This window comes from Furipterus horrens, unplaced genomic scaffold (assembly GCF_987537825.1).
Source record: "Furipterus horrens unplaced genomic scaffold, mFurHor1.1.pri manual_scaffold_5, whole genome shotgun sequence".
Lineage (NCBI taxonomy): Eukaryota > Metazoa > Chordata > Mammalia > Chiroptera > Furipteridae > Furipterus > Furipterus horrens.
Genome location: NW_028327175.1, coordinates 97,093,360 through 97,117,536, shown reverse-complemented (window position 1 = coordinate 97,117,536; position 24,177 = coordinate 97,093,360). Strand labels below are relative to the sequence as shown.

General features: G+C 53.7%; 1 protein-coding gene across 1 annotated transcript in view; it reads right to left on the bottom strand.

Annotated features, from left to right (window-relative positions):
• The window catches only part of GTF2IRD1 (GTF2I repeat domain containing 1), a 102,025-nt gene that overhangs the window by 18,344 nt on the left and 59,504 nt on the right, over positions 1–24,177 (bottom strand). The window contains exons 15-22 of the mRNA XM_090276892.1: positions 23,928–23,975; positions 22,988–23,053; positions 21,760–21,943; positions 17,159–17,208; positions 16,906–16,962; positions 15,387–15,470; positions 12,015–12,198; positions 11,438–11,466 (exon numbers count right to left, since the gene is read on the bottom strand). Of these exons, the coding sequence (XP_090133018.1) occupies positions 11,438–11,466; positions 12,015–12,198; positions 15,387–15,470; positions 16,906–16,962; positions 17,159–17,208; positions 21,760–21,943; positions 22,988–23,053; positions 23,928–23,975 (702 nt within the window). The remainder of the gene's footprint in view (positions 1–11,437; positions 11,467–12,014; positions 12,199–15,386; positions 15,471–16,905; positions 16,963–17,158; positions 17,209–21,759; positions 21,944–22,987; positions 23,054–23,927; positions 23,976–24,177) is intronic.

Sequence of the window (24,177 nt, the reverse complement as noted above, 5' to 3'; positions counted from 1 at the left end):
CATCCTAAAAATAAACACAACCTCTCTCATCGCTTTCCTGCTTTTCCTTAGTGCTCACATCTAACTCGCTTTATACTTCACATGTTGGTTATTCTCTGCATCCACATCAGAATGTAAACTCTGACGCAGGTTTTTTTTAAAATCAGTGTTGGTTAAAAGTCCAGCATCTGGCGCAGGGCCTAGCCCCACCGACACCTGGGAACTGTTCACGGACTAAGTGCGCCTGAGCTCCCCAAGCCGCGAACGTGCCCCCCTGCGGGGCTGCGCTATCCTGGTCCCCATGCCTGGGAGCTCCAGAGGGATAGGGCTGCATGTCACCGCCTCCCCCGCCCCACGAGGCCTCTTTTGTCACCAGACCCCTCCCAGGAGGTTGGAAAGATGAGTCCACCCAGCAAACGCCATGTGCTGAGCCTTAGTGCCCCGCCCCCACGCCTCCACTTTTTGTGGCTCAAAGACGCATTTATCAGCCAGCAAGAGCTTCTGTTCGGCAGGCAATGGCTGGTGACCCCAAAGCTGATCTCGCTCCAGCCCAAATAAGGGCGATGGTTGTTCCTGTCAGCTTGGGTGGTCCCCGCTGGGGCCAGAGCTTCAGTGAGGTTTTCTGGAATGCTGCAGAAGAGTCAGAAGCCCCCCACTGCTCCTTCTGGGGCCTGTGGACGACCCAGCCTAACAACCGCAGGAACCCTGGGGTCCCCCTCCCCCACCTAGCAGGGCTGGGGGCCGCCGCCGACAACCCCAGGGGCAGGACGGGGCTGCAGTGACCCAGCCGAGCCACCCCAGACCGGGGACAAGGGCGGGGCCTCCTGACATCACATCCTTGCATCGCCCACCACGCGCCTGTCCGGGAAGAAAGGAGGCAGCGGGCCAATTCTGGGCCTGGCAGCCCGGCGCCCGGCTGCCCGCAGAGGCCTCCCGGCCCCGCCCAGCAGATGCCTGCCCCTCGAGGGAGGGCGCAGGAAGATCATTACTGGAGCCTAATTAACAAAGAAAAAGCAGAGATAATTAAGTGGAGAAACATGTGGCTGGCGCTGGAATTGTGATATCTTTAGAAACTTGAGAAAGGAAGGCTTTATTTTGAGTTCTCACGAGCCTGACGGATTTGGAAGGGTGGAGAGAAGGTGGGGAAGGCCGCGAAGCGGAGGAGAGAGTGTGACCGCGCGGGGGGCGGGGGGGGGGGGCGGTGCGAGGGCGTGGGGAAAGGACACCGCGGAGGGCATTTCTGCTCCCTGTAACCTCAAAGCCCAGAGGCAGTAAGTGATCCGAGAACACAGACAGCAAGTTAATTTATTCAAGATCACAGACAGGAACTTAACCAAGATCACAGGTAGTAAGCTGACTTATCCAAGATTGCAGACAGTTAACTTATCTAAGATCACACAGCTCAGAAGTGGGAGAACCAGTTGCTGAAGGGGCAGAAGGGGACCTGTTTCTGCTCCCGTTCAGGCTGCCATCTAGGCCCAGCTTGGGGTCTCTTTCCAGTAAGCCCACTCCACATGGCACCTGCTGAATGGCAGGAGACCCCATAGAAGAGACGGACCTAATGGGGACAGTGACAAGACGTGTCTGTCATCCCATTTGGGGCTAGGGCTTTTCCCTGTTTATACTCATCCTGAAAATAGGGTCATAATCCTTCACCCACAGTGGAGCTTCTCAAACTGGGCCTCAGGCAATAGTTGGGGGGGTGTGAAGTAGAATTACCTGTTTTCCTCAGCAGAATGTAATTTAACACACTACAGTTCCTTAAATTAAAACTAAAATAGAGTTTATGAAGTAGACTATGTGAGGACTTCCTAGATAAAGCTAGGGGTAGCCAAGAACTCCAGCCTGGCCCACAGGGGTGCTCGGACTCCGGCTTCAGGGACATCGGCCGAAGAGCTCGCCAAAGCTGGGTGGGCAGGGTCTAGTCCACACTGCAAGGCCAGGCCTGTCGGGCGCTCCACGCTCCAGCCTGGCCGGCCTCTCTGCCTTAACGCCTCCTGGACAGGCCATTCATTCCTCCTCCCTGCCTTGGCTGTGCGCTCCAGGATATCCCTGCTTTGGGACATTTTCCATTTTACAAGTAGGTAAACCGATGCCCAGGCAAGCGAACCTGGCTCGCTGGAGTCAGACGGGAAGTTGGCTGCTCTGCTGTGTCTCTGGGGCACCGAGCTCCAGCTCTAGGGTGGGGTGGAGTGGAGGGAGGCCTGGCTGCTCACCCCAGTTCCCTCAAGCTGGCAGGGAGGGCTACATGGCTGAGGTTGCGGGGATCAAAGGGAGAGGAAGCTGGGCAGGGCAGTTGGGTCTGTTAACTCTGGTTGTCCTTTGATTCCCAGACCAGAGGAGCTGTGGGGAAGCTTGGAGCTGAGCAGCAAAAAGAAGTAATTCGGTGTGTGGGTGGGGGGAGGCCCCTCCCTCTGCACCTTCCCGGATTCTGAGAGGCCTGAGCTCTGCTTCCCTGTCTCCCCAGGCAGGTGGGTGATGCACCAACCAAAGGTAGCTCCAGCTGGGGAAGCTCTTCCTCCTCTCCTGCAGCGCGCCCTGGGAAGCCGCCTCTTTGATGAGTTTACGCTTAACTTCAGCTCAAATGCCTCCCTCTAGTCACCGGGGATTCACTACCTTCTGAGGCTTTTTTTTTTTTAATCCTCACCTTAGGACATTTTCCCCTCATTGGTTTTAGAGAGAGAGGATGGGAGAGAGACAAACATCAATTTGAGAAAGAAGCATTGCTTGGTCACCTCCCATACATGCCCAGACCAGGGACCAAACCTGCAACCTAGGTATATGCCCTGACTGGGAATCGAACCTGCAACCTTTCAGTTACAGGACAATACTCCAACCAACTGAGCCACACCAGCCAGGGCCCAAGGCTTTTTTAAAAAAGCTATCACTATTTGAAGATGTTCCAGGAAGTCCTTTATTTCTTTTGATTCCTCTGGTGTTGCCTAGAAAGACTCTGCTCTCCCAAGATTTGCACACAGCAGCCTGACAAGCCAGACTCACTCATTTTACTCACAGATTCCTCCACCTCCTTTCCTTCGGCACCACCTTACTCCACTCCTTCACAGGTTCTTTTCCTTGAAGGTCCCTTGGAGATCGCTGTACTCTGGGCTCTACCCTGGGCCCTCCTCTGCCACCTTCATACCGGCTCTAAGCACCACTCAAGACCTGCAAACTTTACATTTGCTTTTGGATGTCTCGCTGGCCTCCAGATAAGCCTTGGGCACAGGTGCTACAATCACCTTCCAGACCCTTCTGCCCTCACTCCCTCCTCACACTCTACTTCTGCCTCTAGAGCCAACTCCATCCACCTCTGGGTTTTGTAGCCCGTTGCCTGGCTTTATTGCATGAGTTTGCCTTCTGCAATCCACCCAGGGTGGGTATAAATATGGTTACCATGGTAACCACAGGACCATGCACATTGGATTCTATCATGCCAGACTATAAAAAAAGCATGAATCTCCAGGGCTTGGGTCAAGGCCTTTTATGATTCCGGCCTCATTCTTTTGCTACCTCCCTCCTCTATTGCCCAACATCCCCTGCCCACTCCCTGCCCAGACTCCAGAACAGCACAGACCTGGGTATGACTTTGGTCCCGTGCTAACTATGTGACTCCCTTTTTCAGCCTCAGTGTGCTCAGCTGCAAAATGGGAATGATGATAGCACTGACCTCACAGGCTTGTGTGAAAGGCACAGGGCCTGGCATGCCATGGGCTCAGCAAGGGTTGGCTCCCTTCATGGCTACCTTTGTGGTGCTGCTCCCAGCCTGGAATTCCCCAGCTTCCTGGGACGCTTGCCCTGACCTCCAGATGCAGCTGGTTCTCCTGGGGGTGGGGAAGGGTTGGTCTTTGCCTGCAGGTGGCAGTGAATTCACCCAGCAGTAGCTGCGGCTCAGGAAGCCAACCCTGCTCCCCTCGTGTTTCCTGGGAATCAGCCTGCATGCAGATAAGCCTTCCGTGCCCCTGGTCCTAGGCCACAACCCGTCCTCCCTCCTGCCACACCTAAACCTTTAGTTATCAACGGCAGTGGCCCTTCCACGGAGTCCACACCATGCATCCTTCTCAGTCCCTTCCCATCTTTCTAGCCCTCACATCTAGTCTTTTACCCACATTGGGACCTACAGTCCCAGGCTCCGGTCCCCTTTCCCATCCCCCTTTAAGAATCAGCAGAGGGGCTGTTGCACAAGCTCTGAGCACTCCCTCTTCTGTCTGTCCTGGTTCTTGGGGGGGATACCCCTCCTCTTGCCATTTTTCCCACCCTCTCTGCTACATCACTCATTTCTCTAACGTCATGTTGTTGCTATTCCCACCTCTAAAACCCTCTCCATCTCTTTTCTGCCCCTAAAAGGTCATCTGTCCTTGGTGAGTTCCATTTTTCTATTTATTTATTTTAGATTATTTATTTTCTGAGAGAGGGGAAGGGAAGAAGAAAGAAAAGGAGAGAAACATCAATGTGTGGTTACCTCTCGCATGCCCCCAACTTGGGACCCAGCCCGCAACCCAGGCATGTGCCCTGACTGGGAATCGTACTGGCGACCCTTTGGTTCGAAGGCTGGTGCTCAATCCACTGAGCCACACCAGCCAGAGCAAGTTCCATTTTTCTTCTCTCCTGAGCCCACTACTCCACAAATGTCCCTACCCTGCCTGAACCTGCTCTTAACCAGGCCTCCTGGGACCTCCAGATCGCTCAATTCCAGTCCTGTTTCAGGTCTCCTGTATTTAATCTTTCAGCAGCATCTGGCCCAGGTGATCACTCTCCTTCAACAGAGTTTCACTTGGCTTCCAGGCCACCACACCCTCCAGGTGATCCACCTGTCTCTCCTCATCTCTCCAACAGCTAAATGTTAAGAGGGCCCCAGGCTCACCCTTGGACCCCTCATCTTCATCCTCACTGTGAGCTAGTTTGGTAGCTTAAATACAGAATGGCTCCCAACTGGACGTGCCTTTTGGAGCCCTCCTGATTTGTGGATCCAACTGCCTGACCTGCTTGTCTACTTGTGGGTCAAACATGCCCACCACTCAGATCCTGCCTTCTCTCTTTCCAGCTGCTCAGGACAAAATCTTGATGTTGTGGGGGTTCAAAATGAGTCACCCCCAGATGTGCACCTGTGGTATGCAGATTGTTTTGAGCTAAAGGCAACTAAATACTTCCTTCTGACCTATCTACAGAGCAGAACAAACTTGTATTTACTAAATGTTTACTCTTATCCTTCAATGACTCTTTAAAGCCCCCAAGGTGCATTACCTCATCCCTAGCTCAGGATGTCTTATATACCTCAATTCCCCTTTCTATCTCTGAACCTCTCTTGCATGTGGGGCCTCTGACTCTCATGTATGTGGGATTCCCATATATATGTATTAAACTTGGTTTTATTCTCTTGCTAATATGTCTCATGTCTACTTAATTATTACTACACCCAGAAGAACCCTGAGGGTAGAGGAAACTTTGTTCCTCCCCCAGAGTGTCCTCTCTGTCCTCTCTCTTGTTCTCACACCCCACACCCCCAACATCAGCAATCATGTTGGCTCTACTTTCAAAACATGGCCAGGGCCCCTGGGCCTTTGCACTGAGTGTCCCCCGCCCTGATGTTTTGACCTGGATTCCTACTTGGCTTCCATCTTCACTTCTTTTAGGCCTTAACTCTATATGTTGTCCTCTCAAATGATAGTCCTATCTGTGTTGTATCAATATTTGTCTGCATGGCACTGGTCACTTTTTAAACATGACTTCATCTTATTTATCTGTCTCCTCCATTAGAATATAAGCAGTACAAGGGGAGTGATTTCTGTATTCCTGTATCTTGCCTGACACAGAGAGGCACTCAGTACAGTTTTTGTTGTACAGATAAACGAACCCAAAGGCTGGTGTGCCTAAAGGAATAGATAGGTAGGATCGATGTTATAGATGCCGGCAGCCAGAAGGGGGCAGCAAAGAGCTACCCAGTGTGCGTGAAAGGTTCTGGGGAGTATTGAGGGGTAGGAGGGGAGCATGAATACATGCTGAGTGACCTTAACAAGTCCCTTAATACCCCGGAGTCTTGGCTTCTTCCTGTAAGACAGGTCATTGCGGGACATCACATGTGCTGATATGGGAAGTCTTTGTAATTGGCAAATCATAAGCATGATATGGATATTAGGCATCCACAGTGTGAGGAGTTGCCCAAATGTCCACAGTTGGGGGACAGGGTAGTTATTCAACTATGAGGCAGCCTGATGAGGGATTATTACAAAGCATTTCAAAGGCATGGGGAAATGGTTGTGCTTTAAGTTTGTGTGTATGTAAGTTTTATAGAAAGAACAATGAGATGTAAAATTAAGCCTGAGGGAAAAAATCTGGAAGAAATGCATCACCATAAAAACGAATAGCTATCTGGGTAGATTTCTGTATTTTCAAAATTTTCACCATAGGCATATATTTGTGATTCCCTTTAGGTTTTTATGACCTACTAGAATGTTTTGTGGTTACTACTGTACCCGCTAACTGGGCAGAGGCCTGCTCCTTCCTTAGTCACCACTGCTTCTTCCCAACGTGTCCTGAACAGCTTCCTTTGCTGTCTCAGGTTTTCGAGACACCAGGTCCCTCTGGGTTTTGGGAACGGTCAGCTTGACTTGAGCATCGGGGGTGATGCCCTGCTCACCTAGAGCCCCTTCCACAGCCGTGCTCTGCAATTGCCTGTCGGGGGCTCATTTGTTCCCGAGAGCGGATGGGTACCTCGGGCTAGGAGGGCAGAGGCGTCCATTGCTATCCCCAGCTACCCACCTGTCTGGCCCCTGGCCCAGGCTCCCTACTTAAACTCAGTGCTACTGCAGGCAGATGGGTGAAGTGGGGAGCAGCCCAGCTAGGCGTCAGGGAGCCACCAATGGTGTGCACCTCTCCAGGTCTCAATGGCTCAGGCCCCTGGGGTCAGGCCAGGCTACCTCGGCCCCTTGAAGTTAGGGCTGGAGCCTGGCCCTACCATCCTCTGCAGTCCCATCCCCCAGGGATCCCGTGAAGCCCCTGGCCCTCTGTTCCCCGGACTGGAGGCCTGAAATCCCTCCCACAGTCCCCTGAGGCTCACTCCAGGCCTGTCTTCCTCTCCAGCCAGGTGCCTGCCACCACTCAACATGAGCTGGAAAGGCTACCAGACATCAGTGGGGAGACTGAGGCCTTGAGGGCAGATGTGTACCCAGTTGGGACAACACTAAAGGCCTTCTAGAGTCATCTCTTTGGACTCAGACCAAAGCTGGCCTAGGAATAGCTGTACCCTTGTCCCACTCTGGCCCAGCCCACCACTCCAGGCTGCACTGTGAAAGCCCCAGATTCCATGACCAAGTTATCTTCAAAGCATAGTTTCCTTCTTTATGATTCACCTTCTCAGGGTGGTTGTTAGGAAAGGCTCCTATGGAAGTTTTCAGTAAATGACCTAGAAAATCAGAGAGCCATCCTTAAAAGGGTCCCTCCTCTACCTTTAGAAGCTCCTGTCCTTCCCAAGCTTCACCCCTTGAGCACCTTGTCTCTGCACTCCCACTGGCTTGGCTTCCCCAGGCACGGGTCAGCTCTGTTCAATGCTCTGCAGTGTGGTAGCAGCTGCAAAGGTGGGCTCCATAGGTTAGGAACAAGGGTTAGGAACAAGGAGCATCTCTCCAATCACCTGACTGGACAGTGTCCATGGATGTCTTCTGAATACCAATGTGGACACATGAAATTTAAGACTTGATGGGACCGCTCCCCCTAACTTCTCAGCACTATGAAACTTTCTGGAACTTGGACACAAGTCCAGGGTAAAGGAGACCCTAAAATGGACTCAGACTAAGATTCTGCCACTATGTAATGGAGATTTTTGGTAGAAATCTAGTTCCATTTTAGAAGACTAAAAAAATGTTCATGTCTTACACTTCCGAGTTAGCAGACTAAAGCCTAGTCCATATTTTTCCTTTCTTTTTTTAAAGATTTTGTTTATTTTTAGAGGAGAATGAAGAGAGAAAGAAGGAGAGAAACTTCAGTGTGTGGTTGCCTCTTGCACACCCCCAACTGGGGACCTGGCCCGCAACCTGGGCATGTGCCCTGACTGGGAATCAACCAGTGCCCCTTTGGTTCGCAGGCCAGTACTCAATCTACTGAGCCACACAGCTAGGGCCCACTCCATATTTTTAGAAAAGAATGAAAGAGGAGGGAAAAAGTCTCAAAGTTCCCACTGTACTGGGAAAAGGACTGCCGTTGTCATGACATACCATCCCTTCCTGGCTGCATGGGCTCCATCCCTTACTAGTGCCCTGGCCATGCCCCCCAAACACCTCTCTATCCTGTGCCAGCACCACATTCTATTCTGTACCTCTAAAGCCCAGTTCAATGTCACCCCCTTCAGGAAGTCTTCCAGTGCCCCAGGAATAACAATAACCACCACTCTCATTGGCTGAGTACTTCCCACCAGTGGTCCAGGGCTGAAGGCTTTATAAATATCTCATCCAAGTGTCAGGACAAAGTCCCCCAGGGCAGCAGGGTGAAACTGTCCCTCGGAGCCCACCCACCATTGCCCAGCATTTGTCTAATTCAGATCACCTGGGAAGCAGGTATGACTATTTCCATCTTACAGATGAGGAAGTGTAGGCTCAAGGATGTGAAATAATGAGCCCAGGTACATGGCTAGGAAAAGGGGTACAAAGATTTTAACCGGGTCTCTCTGAGCACCAGCTTGTGCTTTCCCACCACCCACATGCTGCCCAGAGACCATTGGCTACCCGTCCACATGCCCAGGGCACCTGTTAAAATTGCACCTGCCCCAGAGACCTAAGCTCTTGTTCCCACATCACCCCCAGATGCTGGCTGGTATCAGGCTTCAATGATTTTCTCATGCAAGGTTTGGAACAGCCCTTTCTGGGGCATAAACAGCACTCAATGACCTCTAGTGAACCCTCGGAGGCTCCTGTGAGCCTGGACACCTTCCCAGTCCAGCATGACAAGAGGCATGAGTAGGCTTGGAGCTGGCTCGTGAGCCAGTCTGCTTGGCCCTTCCAGGCTGCCACCGGGTATGTGTGCCAATGCCTGGAAAGGTGCTGGCAGTTCCATCCCTGAGGGCTGGGGCCAGGGCCACTTTCCCACCTCCTCTTCCAGGCAGCCTGCCACCCTCTCCCATACCACATGGGAAGAGAAAGCATTTCCAAGGCCTGTCTCTGTACACAGAGGAAGTAAAGGGAAAGCCAGTGGGTGGGTGGGCAGGCAGACTGGCATAGGGATTGCGGGGTGATGGCTGAGATTCAAGAAACTGTTTAAACAGCAAGATGAGCTGCTGAGCTTTCTTAGTTGGAAGGTAAGCCCCGGTCAGGAAACAAGGTTCATGCCCAGAAGGATCCAGGAGCTCTGTGGTCTGTGTGAAGTCTGCTGGCTGACCCTCTGCCCCAAGTGTTTCTTTCTAAAGGCTGACACTCCATGCCACCTGCCCGTAATCCGTGGACCTCCCTGACAGAATGCGGGGAGCCAGGCTCTGGGGCCAACAGTTTCTTCACAACAGCTGGGGCATCTCAGGCAAATCACTGAAGTTCCTGATGTCCATAAAAACGGGACAGAAAAAGGTAACAGTGCAAAGCGCTGAACTTACAGCCTGGCATGCATCAGGTGTCATACATGACTCTCACTCTGCTGCTTTCCAAACTTATTAAAAATGTCCATGCCCCTTTTCCGTCTTCCAAGGGGACCCTTCCTTCCAGGGAGGAGGGGCTGGGGAGCACAGGGGGAGCAGAGGGCAGGCCAAGGGGCTGCCTCACTGCGTTTCCATTTGTCATCAGCAGAGCGAGGCCCAGCCATGCTCCCTGCTGCTGCTCGTGGGACCGGGCCCCGCGCTGACACCCACTTGGGCGGAAACCCAGTTGGCGCAGGCAGTGGCAGGACACTGACTCAGTGGCACCAGCACTGATGTCTATCAGCCCTGGAGTCAGGCAAGTGAACCACAGGCTGCCAACCACTGGTCCTGGTGCAAGAAAGGTCCACAGAGGGCCAAGCAGCCTGGGGGAATGGGCTGGTGGTACCAGGGAAGGTGTGTGCTGGCTCCCAGGGCCGAGAAGGAGGGAGCTGGGTAAGTCCCTAGGCCTGTGGTGTGCTCAGGAGCATCTGAGCATTCACTTCGCTGCCCTGCCCATCCTGTCCCCAGCTTGCACTGTGGCTGCCTGAATCAGGGGTCCCCCTGGTTCCACCTTAAGGCCACCTGCTCGTTATGTGACGCGGGCACACTGCACATCGCCGAAACCCCGAGCCTGTTTCCCTCACTGAGTCGGGCTCCTGTGCCTCTCTCATAGGTCTGAGGAGTCAAAGGGATGGTGCCTCTGTGTTCACTGCTCTAACCCTAGTGTCTAGACACTGCTGGCCCTAGTAAGGCCTCAGAAATATCTGTAAAAGGAACCCACATGAGGCAGGTGTGACACTCAGTAATCTTTTGGCAAGGGCCCCCATGGGTGCGAATTGTTGCTACTCCAGTACATCCACCTTGCAAATGTCATCCCGCCGTTTTCACGCCTCTGAGAGCTCTGGGAAAACACCACAGAGGTTACCCACTGCACACCTTCCTTTCCTTTCCTCCCCTCTCCAAGCCCTGCCTTTCCCTGAGGCCGAACTGGAGCCTCTCTCTCCAGAAAACCCTCCTCAGCCAACCCCCACTCCCGCTTCCCTTCCTTGGGGGCCCCTGCAGCCCGACAGCAGTGGCCACATCACTGCACCCCTCAGGAAGCCTTGCCCCTGACCAGTTTGATGGCCTCCTGACACTTCCCCAGAAGCCCTCCAAGCCAGGCTTGGGCACGGGAGGGAACAGCTCCAGGCAGCAGGGGTCGGGGTGGGTGACCTGCAATGTCTCCAGGACTGTGAAATCAGATTCCTGCACTGCAGGCTCCTCTGATCTGGGCATGCTGTGATGCTCACCCATCCCCAGCCCGTCGGCACAGCCTCCCCAGGGGCACAGGCCAGCTAGCCTTCACGTCGCAGTGGCTTCTGGGTTGGGCACGGGGCGGCAGGGAGATGGCAGGGCTCCTGGCCAGCCCAGGGTGCTCACGGGTGGCTCTGTCACCCCCACTCAGGCGATGGAGGGGGATGGATGCCTTGAAAGGGGGTCAGGGGAGGCATTTTACCATCTAAGGCTGGGTGGGCACCCCTTACATCTTACTGCCATGCTCTCAGGCCCCCAAGCAGATCTCCCTCTGAGATCAGAAACCAACCGCCAACAACCTCATCTGCTCACCAAAGGCAACCAGGCCCCTTCATCAGGAGGAGTGGGGGGCACAGACCTAACCGCTTTTGGAACTCTGGCTGGCGAAGCCTCACAGTCATTGGTGCCACCCACCACCCCTTTCTCTGCTCCAGGTTCCAGCCTGGCCTTCCTCTTGCCTCCTGCGGGTGGTACCGAGGTGAGGGGGGAGAATAGAAGGGCAACGACCGACTCCAGCCTCTGGCCCCCCTATGCCAAGCAGCACCCCCACCCCCGCCAACTAATGCCTCTTACCAGGCTTTGGGATGAGTCCTTGGAAAGGCCTGGAAGAGAAACAGAGAGGGGATTGTCAGGGGAGGGCCTGGGAGCTTATCAGAAATGTCTGGGGCACATCCAAGACCTACTGCATCAGAATCTGCCACTGTAACAAGATGGCCGGTGACTTGTGTGCATGGGACATTGTGCAGGAAGAGGGTGACCAGAGTCTCAGCTGGCTCTGTCCTGGCTGGCTGTGACCTTGGACAAATGACTAGTCTCCATTTCTTCCCCTCTGAGGTGGGCCTAACGCCTTTCCCGGGGTGCGAGGACTGCAGTGGGCAGGTGCTGTGGGTGGTAGAAGGTGCCTAGGAAGGCCGCCCCCTTCTATCGTGGTTGTGGTGTGGCGGCTGGTCTCACTTCTGTGGGGCCCTCTGCACCCCAACTGGCCCACAGTCCTCCCTCCCTCCAACTCCCAGGACCCAGGATGGCACTGGGACAGCTGCAACGTCCTGTACAGAGGGCAGGACCGACTGAAGGAAAGGCCAAGGGTACCCTGGTGCAAGCCCCCACCCATCCTAGTCTTGCCTCCTCACCCTTCCTCCTCCCCGAGTACCTGGTGACTGTGAACTTGATCTTGTCAGCCACTGCGAGGATCCTCTCCAGGTTTTGGGAGCCAAAGGTGCAGGGTTTTCGGAACGGGATGCCCGGGGGTAGCCCCTCAATGATCACTGAGCCAGGGTTGCTCTTAATGCGCTTGTAGGGGACCTGGACCGGGTACTTGATGCCCAAGGCTTCCCCTGTGGATGATGAACAGAGGGACTGTCATCAGGAGCCAGAGGCAATGCTGGTGTGCAGATGTGGAGGTGTGTGGGGTGCTCCATGCACAAGCGGGAAAGAGAAATCCATTATGTGGAACCAAGGAAAGGCACAATCGGTGGGGGGCTGGGAGTTAGGGGTGTATTGTGCAGGGGACCTAGAGGGTTTGGTGTGTGAGTGCCTGGGCTGGGCTGAGGAGTGGGCAGGGATGTGTAGCTACAGCTGCTGGGGACAGGGCAGCGACTAAGGCTTCTCAGCATCCTAGCCTGAGGATCTGAAAGCCCACCTTGAGGATGGTACCTTATGGGTAGAGCTGGCCCTTCCCACAACACCCGACCCTCCCTCAGCCCCAGGGTCCTGCCTCATGTGGTTCAGCACTGGCCTGGCCTGAGAGGGCAGATGCATTTGGGAGGCCCGGCCATGCCTGAGCTCAGCCAAGGAGAGTTCCCACCTCAGGGCTCTTTCCACATACGGGCGTTGGTCTCATTCCTGTCACCAGGCCTCTGTACTTTATCTCACAGCTGGCCTGGTGGCAGTCCTGGGGTGGGGCAGAGGCCACTGCCACCCCATGCGCAGAGGAGGCCTCCGCTCTGCTGTCAGCGGCCACCCCAGGGGCCCAGCCTGGCTGGTCCTCCCACGGTTCTTGCCTACAGAACCGAGGACCAGGTGCAAAGCCCTGGATGCCGCGAGGCTGACTTGAACATTCATAGCTCTCCCAGACTTAGATGGGGTCCACCACTGGAGACCCACTGGAGAGAGGGCCGAGCTCATGGCGACCCCCTGAGGGGCTGGTTTAGCGCATCATCCTTAGCGTCACAGGGTGCCCCTTTACGAAGACACACTGCAGAAATCTCTGCACATCTAGCACTAGAAAGAACGGCTGAGCTCTTTCATGCAATAAGCTAATTTTTACCTCATTGACACCGGGAAGGGTAATACTTGCCTCAGTCCCCCTTTTGCTCTGACTCCTAGAAACTCCGAGCCTGCTGTGAGCCCTGCCGCTAGCAAGTACAGAACTTCTGAGTCTTCGTGTCCCCCCTGGATTTGTGCCTCTGCTTCAGCCTGTCTGGTTTACTTAATTGAGATACAATTCACATGCCATGAAATTTACCATTTTGAAGGATACAATCCAGTGGTTTATTAATATAGTCACAAGGTTGTGAAATCCTTTATACAATCTAATTCCAGAAGATTTTCATCACTCCAAAAAGAAATCCTGTGCCCATTAGCAGTCACTTCCCTTTCCTCCTCTCCCCATGCCCTCCTGGCAACCACTAATCTACTTTCTGTCTCTACAGATTTCAGTCTGTTTTTAATTCTTTATTTTGATTTTGTTGCACACCAGTTTATACGCTATTATTGCAAAGAGATCCTTTTAGAAACGAAGAAAATCAAGACAGAAAGGAGAACTTACACCCACAATCCATGAATGGGAACACTGCCTCCTCTACTTCCCTCGCCTCCAAAATGGCTTCTGCCACGGTGACTGATGGCCTCCATGTTGCAAACCCTGTAGACACCTGCACTCCTGGCAAAATCTGACACAGATAACCACTCTCTCCTCCTTTAAGCCTTCTCCTTGGTGTCCACGACCCTACCCTTCCTGGTCTCCCCTCATTCTGGCCACTCCTCTTCCTCCTCCTGTAAACAGCCTTCTTGACCTTCAGTCCGGGTCCTCTTTTGTCTCCTCTGCACCCCCTGTGGTGTCTCCTCTATTCCCATGACCTTATTTTTGGTTGCGGTCCTGACTGACAAGTAGGGGTCTAGCTATCCTGGAGTTACTAAGCTGGAACGCCCAAGTGGAATCATAGCAATTGAGAGAGATGCTGAGGGGCCCGGCTGTTCCGGCACCAGCAGACCCCCAGCCCAGGGGCCAGACATGCGAGTCAGAAAGCTGTCCAGGTGATCCTGGTCTCAGCCACCTTCTGATGGCAGCCTCAGGAGATACCCTGTGCAAGGTGACTCACTGACACCATGAGAGATAATAAACAGTCCTTGTTATTTTCAGTCATCACATTTCCGGGTGAGCTGTAGTCATAGTAACTGAATCATGAGCCAATTAACCCCCTTTATTGTTCAAGCCGGTTTCAGTTACATGAGACCAAAAAAGCATCTTAACTGATTCTAACTTGTTTTCCTCAAGCCAGAACTCAACTGGAGGCTCTGTTTCCCTCGCCCTCCCTGACAATTCAGCACCAGTGATTCTCTGAGCACATCCCGACTCCATCCACTCTCCTCCAGGACTGAGGCCAGGGCCTCGCTCACGAGCACATTCAGGCCTAACTACCACTCCAACCTCTGAGCAGGTCTCCCACCATTCACCCTCATTGTCCTGCACCCATTCACTTTTTTTTTTAAGATTTATTTATTTTTAGATAGAGGGGAGGGAAGGAGAAAGAGAGGGAGAGAAACATCGACTGGTTGCCTCTCTCATGCCCCCAACTGGGGAGCTGGCCTGCAACCCAGGCATGTGCCCCAACTGGGAATCGAACTGGTGGCCTTTAGGTTCACAGGCTGAAGCTCAGTCCACAGAGCCACACCAGTGAGGGCCCCACCCAGGAAGATACTTCAAAAGTGCAAAGTGGCTCCAGTCACTTCACTCTTCCCAACGAAATAGAAAGCTGATACTATGGATGATGAGCTCTATTTCCTAGACAGCTCCATGGGGTCCCTCCTCCCTCCACCTCCACCTCCACGCTTCAGCTTTCTCCCCATCTTAGGACAAGCCTCAGGGCCTTCTTACATGCCCATACCTCAGCCAGAATGTCCTTGCTCCATACTTTGCTCGATTAACTCCTTAACTATCCTTCAGTTCTTTCTTTAAAGAGGTCCTCCCTGGCCCCCAATTTAAGGTAAGCACCCAAGTTATTCTCTCAAGTAGCCTGCTCTTTTCCTGCATGATCTTGGAACAATTCCTCATTGTTATTAGATTCTGTGTGTAGTTGTTGAATGCCTCTCTCCTCACCCATGGATCTATGCGGCCCATGAGGCCAGGGACTGTGTGTTTTCTTCATTGCTGTATCTCCAGTGCCTGGCACACAGTAAGTGCTCCAGAAATATTTGTTAGTGGGCGAATTATTTTCCCAGAGGTGACCACAATGGACCTGGGAAGCTCCTGCCTCTCTCCCTGCCCTGCCAGCTGCCCTCCACCCAGGTGCCCGGGGCTCACCATATTTCTTATTGAACAGATCCTGGACTTGTTCCCTCAGTGTGTTGGCGATGTCAATCCGGGAGAGTCTGGTGTCATAATTTTCTGCAAAGTGAAAAACAATTATGGATTTGGGCTGTTAAATTAAAAGGCACTTAGTGAATTTTAAGGAATATAATTTTCTAATTATGGGGACCTCCTTCTCTGGCAATTATCAGATCCTTGGAGTGGGCCCCTCAGGTCCTTCAGAGCTAACATCTTGACAGAGATGTGTGTTTTTCTGGAAGGATGCACGCTGTTGCGACAACAGCAACGAGTTGGAAATTAAGTTAATTGTTGACATTTGAAAACCACCACCACAGCGATCCATAAGCCCGGGAGGTGAGAGATGCCGTGAAGAGGACTGGTTCCCAAGACATGGTGGGCTTGGAGCAGGGGAGACAGGAGCTCAGATGACTGGGCAGCCCCCGGAGAGGCAGGGACCTGGCCTAGCAGCTCCCAATGGTCACTCGCTCACCCAGAGGGTGTGTGTTAAGGAGCTGTGTGCCAGCACGTGCCAGGGGCACCCCAGATGGGCCCCTGCCCTCGGGGAGATTGGAGCCTGGCACTGCCTTGTGGGAAGAGAGAGGAGAGGCAGTGGATCTCAGGGTGGTTGGGTGAGTGGTGGTGAGGACCCCAGTCAAGTAAGAGAACTGGATATGAGGAACTTTGGGGTACGGTGAGAGACTCAACCCCCACTCATCACAGAAAGTCCCAGCTGCCTGGGAAGGAGGGAGAGAGACTGGACTGTGAGCAGCCACCCTCTGGGATTTGGGTCCTGTCTTTCAGGGCTCCCCACCTCCAGGGCTGGCCCTTCCTACCATTGGTCTCGCTGACCCATTTTCTCCTCAGAGCCACAGGGCCCACTGGGGGCCCATCTAGGAAATGCCCACTCACTCACAGCCACACCCCGAGCTGCCCCTACAGGCACCGGATGGCCGTTCTCTGCCCTCTCACTGAAGCTACCCTTGATCTCAACCAAAAAGCTGAGAAGTGATATGGCCCCCCCAACAGATGGGAAGGGCAAGGCCTCCCCCTCAGCAGCCAGCCCTGCCCTGCTCCTGTTTCTCAGGTTTGGTCCACACTCCATGCCTTCACTCAAGCTTTCCCTCTTCTCGCCCCCAACACCCACTTCCTCCCGTCCCTTCCTGGCCGGCTGCAGTGCCCCTCTTTGCCTTTGGAGGCCTCCCGCTCCTCTGATTTCAAAGCAAGAAGAGCAAGGCTGACGGCCTAATATGCAGTGGGCAGGTCAGCTGACTCCCCACACAGACAGTGGGCGGCCCCTGCACTCTGTGGAACCCCCACCCCCACAAAGCCCCTGTGGACACTCTTCCTGGGAGCTGGCAGGCTACGGCCCTGTCCCCACTGCGAACCCACCTCACCCAGAGCCCCAGGCCCCAAGGTTATGGCCAGCCCCACCCTCAGGCGGGCCCTCCAAACCCAAGTCAGGTCAAGGTCATGGCGCTGGGACTGTCAACCCCATCCTGAGCTGCAACCTTACCTTGAAAGCCCTGTCTCTTCAGGCTCTCGTCCACAAAAGGGTCCCCGGAATCCCTCTCTGGGGGCGGGGGGGAGAGAAGCCAGGGTGAGCAGGCAGCTAGCTCCTGAGACTTGGGGACAAAGGTGGGGGCAAACTGGATGTGGAGGGGAATGCCAGGGGAGGACAGAGGAAGCAGAAGGAGGGGTGGTGGCAGAGGCCTGGGACCCCTCCCACACCCAGCCCGCACCTTAGCCCACGGCCCTGCGCAGGGTACCTTGGCTGTCCGTGACGGGCTCTTTCACTCCTTCGGTTAGCAGCTCGGGCCTGCAAAACAGAAGTGGGGCTACTGCCAAGGTCCCTCCAAGCCACCCTTGTACTGCACAACCCTTCCCCCTGAGCCTTGGTCTACGCATCTCACAGTGGGCCCTTCTGCCTAGGACTGGGGTCCCGGCCCAACCCCACAGCTGTCCTTCTGATCCACATGTGAGATCTGGGGGGCAGGGCTGTGCTGGACTCTGAAGATTCAGCTGGGAGTTAGACCAGCCAGGTCCTGGCCTGGTGGGGCTGACCCCCTTACTCTCAGTCCCAGGACACCGCATGACTGCCACTGTCCAGCATCGGAGCCCATGGTCGGGGCAGGGGCTCCACATGGAGCTGGTTTTAAGTGTAGAAGCCGTCGGGGATGACTGTGTGGCACTACAGTCTCGGAGGCATAAGGAAGGCCCGAGGTTTCTGGCTGACACCTGAGAGCTGCCAGGTCACTGTGGAGTCGGGGGCCTTGGGGACCAGGCCCAGCTTTCCCTAAACATCTGTATTCCCAGACATGAGGTGCCCCACCAACATCCTTGAGGCAGATACTGTTTCCACCACCCCACTGTCAGGACCAGGAGACCAAGGCATTGGGAAGGTGAGGCACATGCCCAAGACCACACAGCTCAAGGGGCAGAGTTCAAATTAGATGCCCCTCTCCTCCTCACCCACAGCCTCTCCAGCTGAGGGACACCCTCAGATCTGTTTTCTGTCATGGCTCAAAGAGAGGGGAGCAGGCCTTACAAATCCAAGTTTGAGGAGATGACGGAGGACTGTGGAAGGTACTCTGGCCTGAGAGCTGGGAGTCCTGCTCAGCTCCTGACACTCCTAGGTGACTGTGGGACATCATTCCACTTTCTGAGCCTCAGTTTCCCCAGAAGGAGAAGGAGGAGAGGGAGTGGTGGTAGTGGGGTCTGAATGAAGTCTGAGGCCTTTCCCAGCTCCTGAGACTGTGGGCCAAGGCAGGGCTGTGCCTCCTTCCTCTCAGGCCCCAGGAGCCCAGTTCTGTGCCCAGCAATGAGTTTATGCCCAAATGCCTGCTGCCAGAGCAGGCAGCAAATCCTCACCCACTGGCTGCCTGGCTGGGGGGCAGAATGCCCTGCAAGTCTGGCCTTGGGCCTCACTCCCTCCCAGGCAGGGTCTCTGTGTCACTGCTTGGCCACCTCTGTGGTGGAGAGCTCACACCCTTTGCGGGCAGCCTCAGTATATATACCCCTCACACTGGACCCTGGTCCAGCATCCCTTCCCTTCGGGAAATTTGAAGGAGTGGTTCTGTTACCTGTGCCGCTCCACCATGCCCTCCTCTGGCCGGCCTGCCTCTCCAGTGCCTCAGGCTGGCACAGACCCCAGACCCCCACCACCCGCACAGGCCCGCTCTAGCTGAACAAGGTTGCACTGAAAACGGGGCATTTGGAAGCAGTGCTGGGCAAGAGTCTGTCTGGTCTTTGTCCCTGGTTCCTGGGAGAGAACCTGTGAATCTTGAGAATTTCTCAAATGACAAGAGTGTCTTTGTTATTCATGGTGAGCCTCTTGGATCTCACCTGTGTTTGTCGTTTATCCCGAGTGGGTTCAGGATTTAGGAAGAGCAACCACGTGATTAGAGGGCTGGGGCTTGGAGCCACCTGACATCAGCTCCACCTCCTGACTTCTAGGGAGGGGAGAGGCTGGGGAATGAATTCAATCACATGTCCAATAACCCACCAAACCTACATAATGCATCCCAATAAAAACTATGGATACCGAAGCTCGGTGGAGCTGGCTCCTTGGTGAACAAATCAATGTGCTGGGAGGGTGCCTTGCCCTGATTTCACGGAAGAGGGCATGGAAGCTCTGTCCAGTGCCCTCCCAGACCCTAGCCTCTGTGTCTCTTCAATTGGCTGGTCCTGATTTATATCCTTTATATAAAACTGTAATCCTAATAGAGCCTGTCCTCGGTTCTGTGAATTGTGCTAATTATTGAACCTGTGTGAGTCATAGGGAGCCAGCTGCTCAGAAGTGTAGGTGGCCTAGGGCCCCCTTTACTTGGGGCTGGTGTCTGAGGTGGGGGAGTTCTTGTTGGGGTCAGTGCCCTGAACCTGTGGGACCCAGCAAACTAATATTCACATATACATACATATGTAAGATGTATTTCACATAACCATAAAATTCACTTTTAAATTATGCCAATCAGTGGCTTTTGGTATATTCACAAAGTTATTTATGTAACCATACTTCCAATTATAAAGCATTTACATCACCTCCCAAATGCATCCTTTTTAAAAGTAAGATTAATGAGAGGTCGCTGCTTTTCACTTAATAGTCCCAATAGTATTTTTGCTAATTTTAACAATGAGGAATAACAAAATGAAGATACTCAAATGTTCTCTCTCCTCCAATTACCTCTTAAAATCACCCCAACTAGTCCTCAGTCCCCCCAGCCCCCTGCTGTTGCATGCGACAAAGTTAATCACTCTCCTATTTGAATCTCTTTCTTCCTTTGGGTTTCAGGAAACTGGAATTAGTTAAATTCACTTTTTAAAATTGGTCTATTTTTAAGGACATGAACTCCTCCTCCAGGCAACCACATGGACGAATCTCAAAAGCTAAGCAAAAGCAGCCAGACAGCAAAGGCTGCACACTGTGCCATTCCATCTACATGACATTCCAGGAAAGGCAAAGTGACAATGAACATGGGTCAGTGGCTGCCAGCGGTGAGGGGCCAACAAAAGGGGCACAGGGGAGAGAGAGGTCAGTTCACACGGATTTGCTGTTGATGTATCTCCTACCTTTGAGCTGCCCAAGCGCTTTGGTTCTGGGTCTGAGGGATGGACGGGGCAAGCTGTCACCATGTACTACGTCTTTCCTGAATGTTGACAGCTCCCAACGTTCTGTCCCCCCTCTGACCTCTCCACAGAGCATCAGGACTGTGACTCCCGTTATCCAACTGCTGCCCCTCCCTGGAAGGCCTGAGGCACCTCAAACCTAACACACGTCGGACTCAACTCTTGGCTGCGGCCTCCACCCACATCATCTCCATCTCAGAAAGAGGCCTCCCCGCCAGCCCAGCTGCTTAGCATGCCACCTTTGAGTCATTCATGCCTCTATTCCTCTCACACCTCACGTCTAATATATCAGCAAATTCTTCAAAACAGTTCCTGAATCTGACAACTTCCAACACTTCCACGCAACCTTTACCCAGTTCAAGCTGCTGCCCTATCCCCTGCAGACAGATTAAAGCCTCCTTGCTGGTCTTTGCTTCTTCCCCTGCCTATACTCCACAGAGTTCCCTCTGCCTCACAGCTGGGGAGAAAAAAAAAAAAACAAGATCATGTTACTCTCCTCCAAACCTTCCAGTGAGTTCTCATTAAGTTTCAAATAAAATTCAAACTCTTTAAACCAGCCCAAGACCCTGTGTAATCTGGCCCCTGCTATCTCTTGGGCCTCAGCACTCACCACTCTTCCTTTGCTCACTTTGCACCAGCCACACTGTGCCTTGCTAGTGTTCAAACATGTAAGCATGTCCTGCCTCAGGGCCTTTGCACCAGCTGTTTCCTGTGCCTGAACGTCTTCCACCAGATACTGACATGACTTGCTTCATTGGGTCTCTGTTCCAATGTCACCTCCGTAGACAGGTTCCTCTTTACCCTTCTCTGTCCCCTTACCTTGCATTACAGCACTTATCTCTACTGGACACTGTATTGTCATTTTATTCAGTGAGATTGGCCAACTCAAGGGCAGGACTTGATGGCATTTGCTGTTGTATCACAGCCTGGCACATGGTTGGCACTCAAGATGTATTTGCTGAAGGAGGGATCCAGGTGTCCACTATTTTTGTCTCCTAAAGCACCAGCTTCCCTACTTCCCCTGATGCAAACCGGCTTCCCTGGGAGAGCTCCCTGTCCCATGCTCCGTCCCCAGCCTGCCCCTCCAGGTGTGAATAATACCATGAGTTTCCCAACTTGGGGGCCATCTACTCTTCTAAGAGGACCACACCCTTAAGAGTTTCCTCTTTCTTGCTGCTTTCAACCAAATCAAACCTAAATTTACAAGACATGACAGTAACACACAGAGTGGGAAACACAAAACAGGTCACCCCAAGTCCTCCCCCTCCTCTGAAAATATAATAGTCGTCCCCACCTCCTCCAGAAGGACTTTATATCTGAGCTGGGCGCACAGCTCCACTGGGCCTTCGCTGACAAAACTAAGATGCCCGAGGAAACAAAAAGGACCTGGAAATGCCACAGCCACCTTTTCTAATCCTGGGATAATGGGCACTGCCCTCAGCAGTGCCCTCATGCCCCCTGGCCCAGGACACCAACACAGCTGCCCAGAGGATGCTCAGAACAGTCCAGGAGAGCAAGCCGGCAGATGCATTCCCGTTCCACATGTTGGCCAACTGGAGCCTGAGAAGGTGTCAGTCTGGTGGCTCTGGGCCTGGTGCAGACCTGGGCTGGGCCTGGATAACCTTGTGCCTGCTCAGCTGTGCCCAAACTCTGATTAACACTGCACTGTTTAAAAACAAAACGAGAAAAAGCCTGCCCCAACCTGAAGAGGAAGATAGCATTTTGGTGCTGCTCCTGGCCTTACCTCTTAATGACAAACTGGATGCTGTTGCTGGCCTCCAGGATCTTCCGGAGCTTGGCAATCCCAAAGCAGTTGGGCCTGCGGAGGGAGATGCCTTCAGGCAGCCCCACCACAAACAGCTCCTCTGGGTACATCAGGAACTTGGAGTAGGGCACCTTGACGGGCTCCGAGATGCCAATGGCCTTGGCTGCAGAGACACAGCTGCTATAGGGCCCCCAGCCTCAACTCCCTCCTCCCAGGTCTGGGGTGGGGAGCAGCCACAGGTGCCAGAGCCCTTTTAGCCTGCACTTAACTGAACCTTCCCAGCCTTCCTGAGACATGAGTACTGTTACCCAGTCTCCAGGTAAGAGACCTGGAGCTCGGATGGGATCTGACTCACTTCAGGTCCCAGAGCCCCAGAGCTGAGGTGAGTGAAACCCAAGCTCATGCTCATTCCGAGCCCTCACAGCCAGGCGGTGCAGGAGGACCCACTGACAGCCCGCGGGACCTGGCATTGGCTCCACCCAGACCAGGTGCCCATCCCTGTGTTGCCAGAAAGGCCCTCTAGAGGGCCCTCACCACCACAAAGGACCCCAAAACTCTGTGAGGTCCAACAACACACTTTGGAAAGAGGACAGATCTGAGGTCTAGGCTAGGCACTGCCACTCATCAGCTGTGGACCTCAGAGAAGTCACGTCACTTCACCAGGCCTCATTTTCCTCACATGTGAAGTGAGCATCAGGATACAGGGATTTTGTGAGATGGGATGAGAGAACCTGTGTGAAGCACTTGGCCAGTGCCTGGCAAACCAAAGGTGTTTAATAAAGAATAGCTTTCACCCGGCTTCCTCATCCTCTTTCCTGGTCTCTCTAGGAGGAACATTCCTGCTATGTATGAGTGAGCCTTCCCGAGGACCCCGAGCGGGGGTGGAGCCCGAGGACAGAGGGGCAGCTCTTATAGTGGAGGGCATGTCCTCTCCAACCCGAGGCTGAGGCAGAGGTGACTGAGTGTGAGCATGTTGACCGAGGAAGCCAAGATGGAGCATTTCAGAGGGTGGGGTTTTCTGGCAGTGCCTCAGTCTCCCTGGCTGCTGCCATCCCTCTCCCAATGGATCCCAGTCCCTCCCTCCCCTCCCCCTCCTTGTTCCCATGCAGGGAGCAGCTGGGATGGGGGCTGGACCCAAAGTCTCTCTGAACACAGGAAAGCTGAAGGGTGAACCAGGATGCCCGACCCCACCTGGCTCCTTGCTCACCGTATCTCGTATTGAAGAGCAGCTCCACCTGCTTCCGCAAGGGCCGGATCACATCGCCGTGGCTGTCTGAAAAGCAAAAAGCAGCCTGCTGGGCCTCCCCACTGGCAGCATCACCATGCTTCTCAGCTCGTGTCCCTGCTCTGCTGGCACCAAGGATGGCTCTGTGGAGGGACCTTGGAATGGGGAAGGTCAGGGTGGCGGCGGCAGGAAGCCTATTTCCTCAGAAATGGCACCCCCAGACAGGTTTGTGATTCCTGGGCTCAAATACCTGCTTGTGAAATCCAGTCTAGGGTATCACCAGGCCTGAGTGAAGATCTGCTCACTAAGCCACTTAACTAGTGAGGAAACACTAAGTCTGCAAATTGAGTGTGCTGCCACCAGGTGGCGGTGGACTTTTGTTATCACTTCAGGGTTCCCCTGCCAGACTGTTTTGGGGGAAGTGATACTTCTCTCCTCTGACACCCACTCATTCCATTTCAGGGGCAGAGACTCCTGAGATGAAAGAGGCCAGTCCTCACTTTGATCTTCCTTCCTGGCCTACTCTCACTCTCAGCAGGAAGGGAATGAGCTGTATTCCTGAGAATGAGCATGTCTGATAGACACAAAGTCAATTTTGTGCTTTCAAGCCCAAATTCTACTCGCTAAAGAAGGCAAGCCTCAGACCTCACCCTTAAGATCTTTGTGAAAAGAAGCATGGTGTGTACAAAAATAAAAAAAAGAAAGCCTTGCACCTTCCCTTACCAGAAAGAGCTGTGGTACTTCTGATCAGGTACCTCATCGTTCTAGGAAACAGGTCTGCAAACCTCCCACCTCAGCCAGCTCACAAAACTCCCACCCTCCGACCCCTGTGTTGTACAGAGACAAAGGGGAGATGAGGGGCAGGGGAGGGCAGCAGAGATGGGGTGGTGGGATGCAATGTGGGAGGTGGCCAGCGCCTCACCCTCCATGGGCCTCTCCTCGGGTCGCAGGTCCTCGCTGGGGCCTTTGTCTGAAAGAGAACAGAGGATGCTGGGAAGCCATGTTCATCATCTCCTGCACCCTGTGCTGCCAAAGTCAGGCCAGACAAGTGGGGAACGGCAGGCTGGTGGGCTCTGACACTGGAGCATGGCAGTGACCCCCAGAAGGGATCAGGGACCTCGACTTAGTACAGGCACTCCGCCCTCGCCTCCATGCGAGGAGGGCGGGTTCAG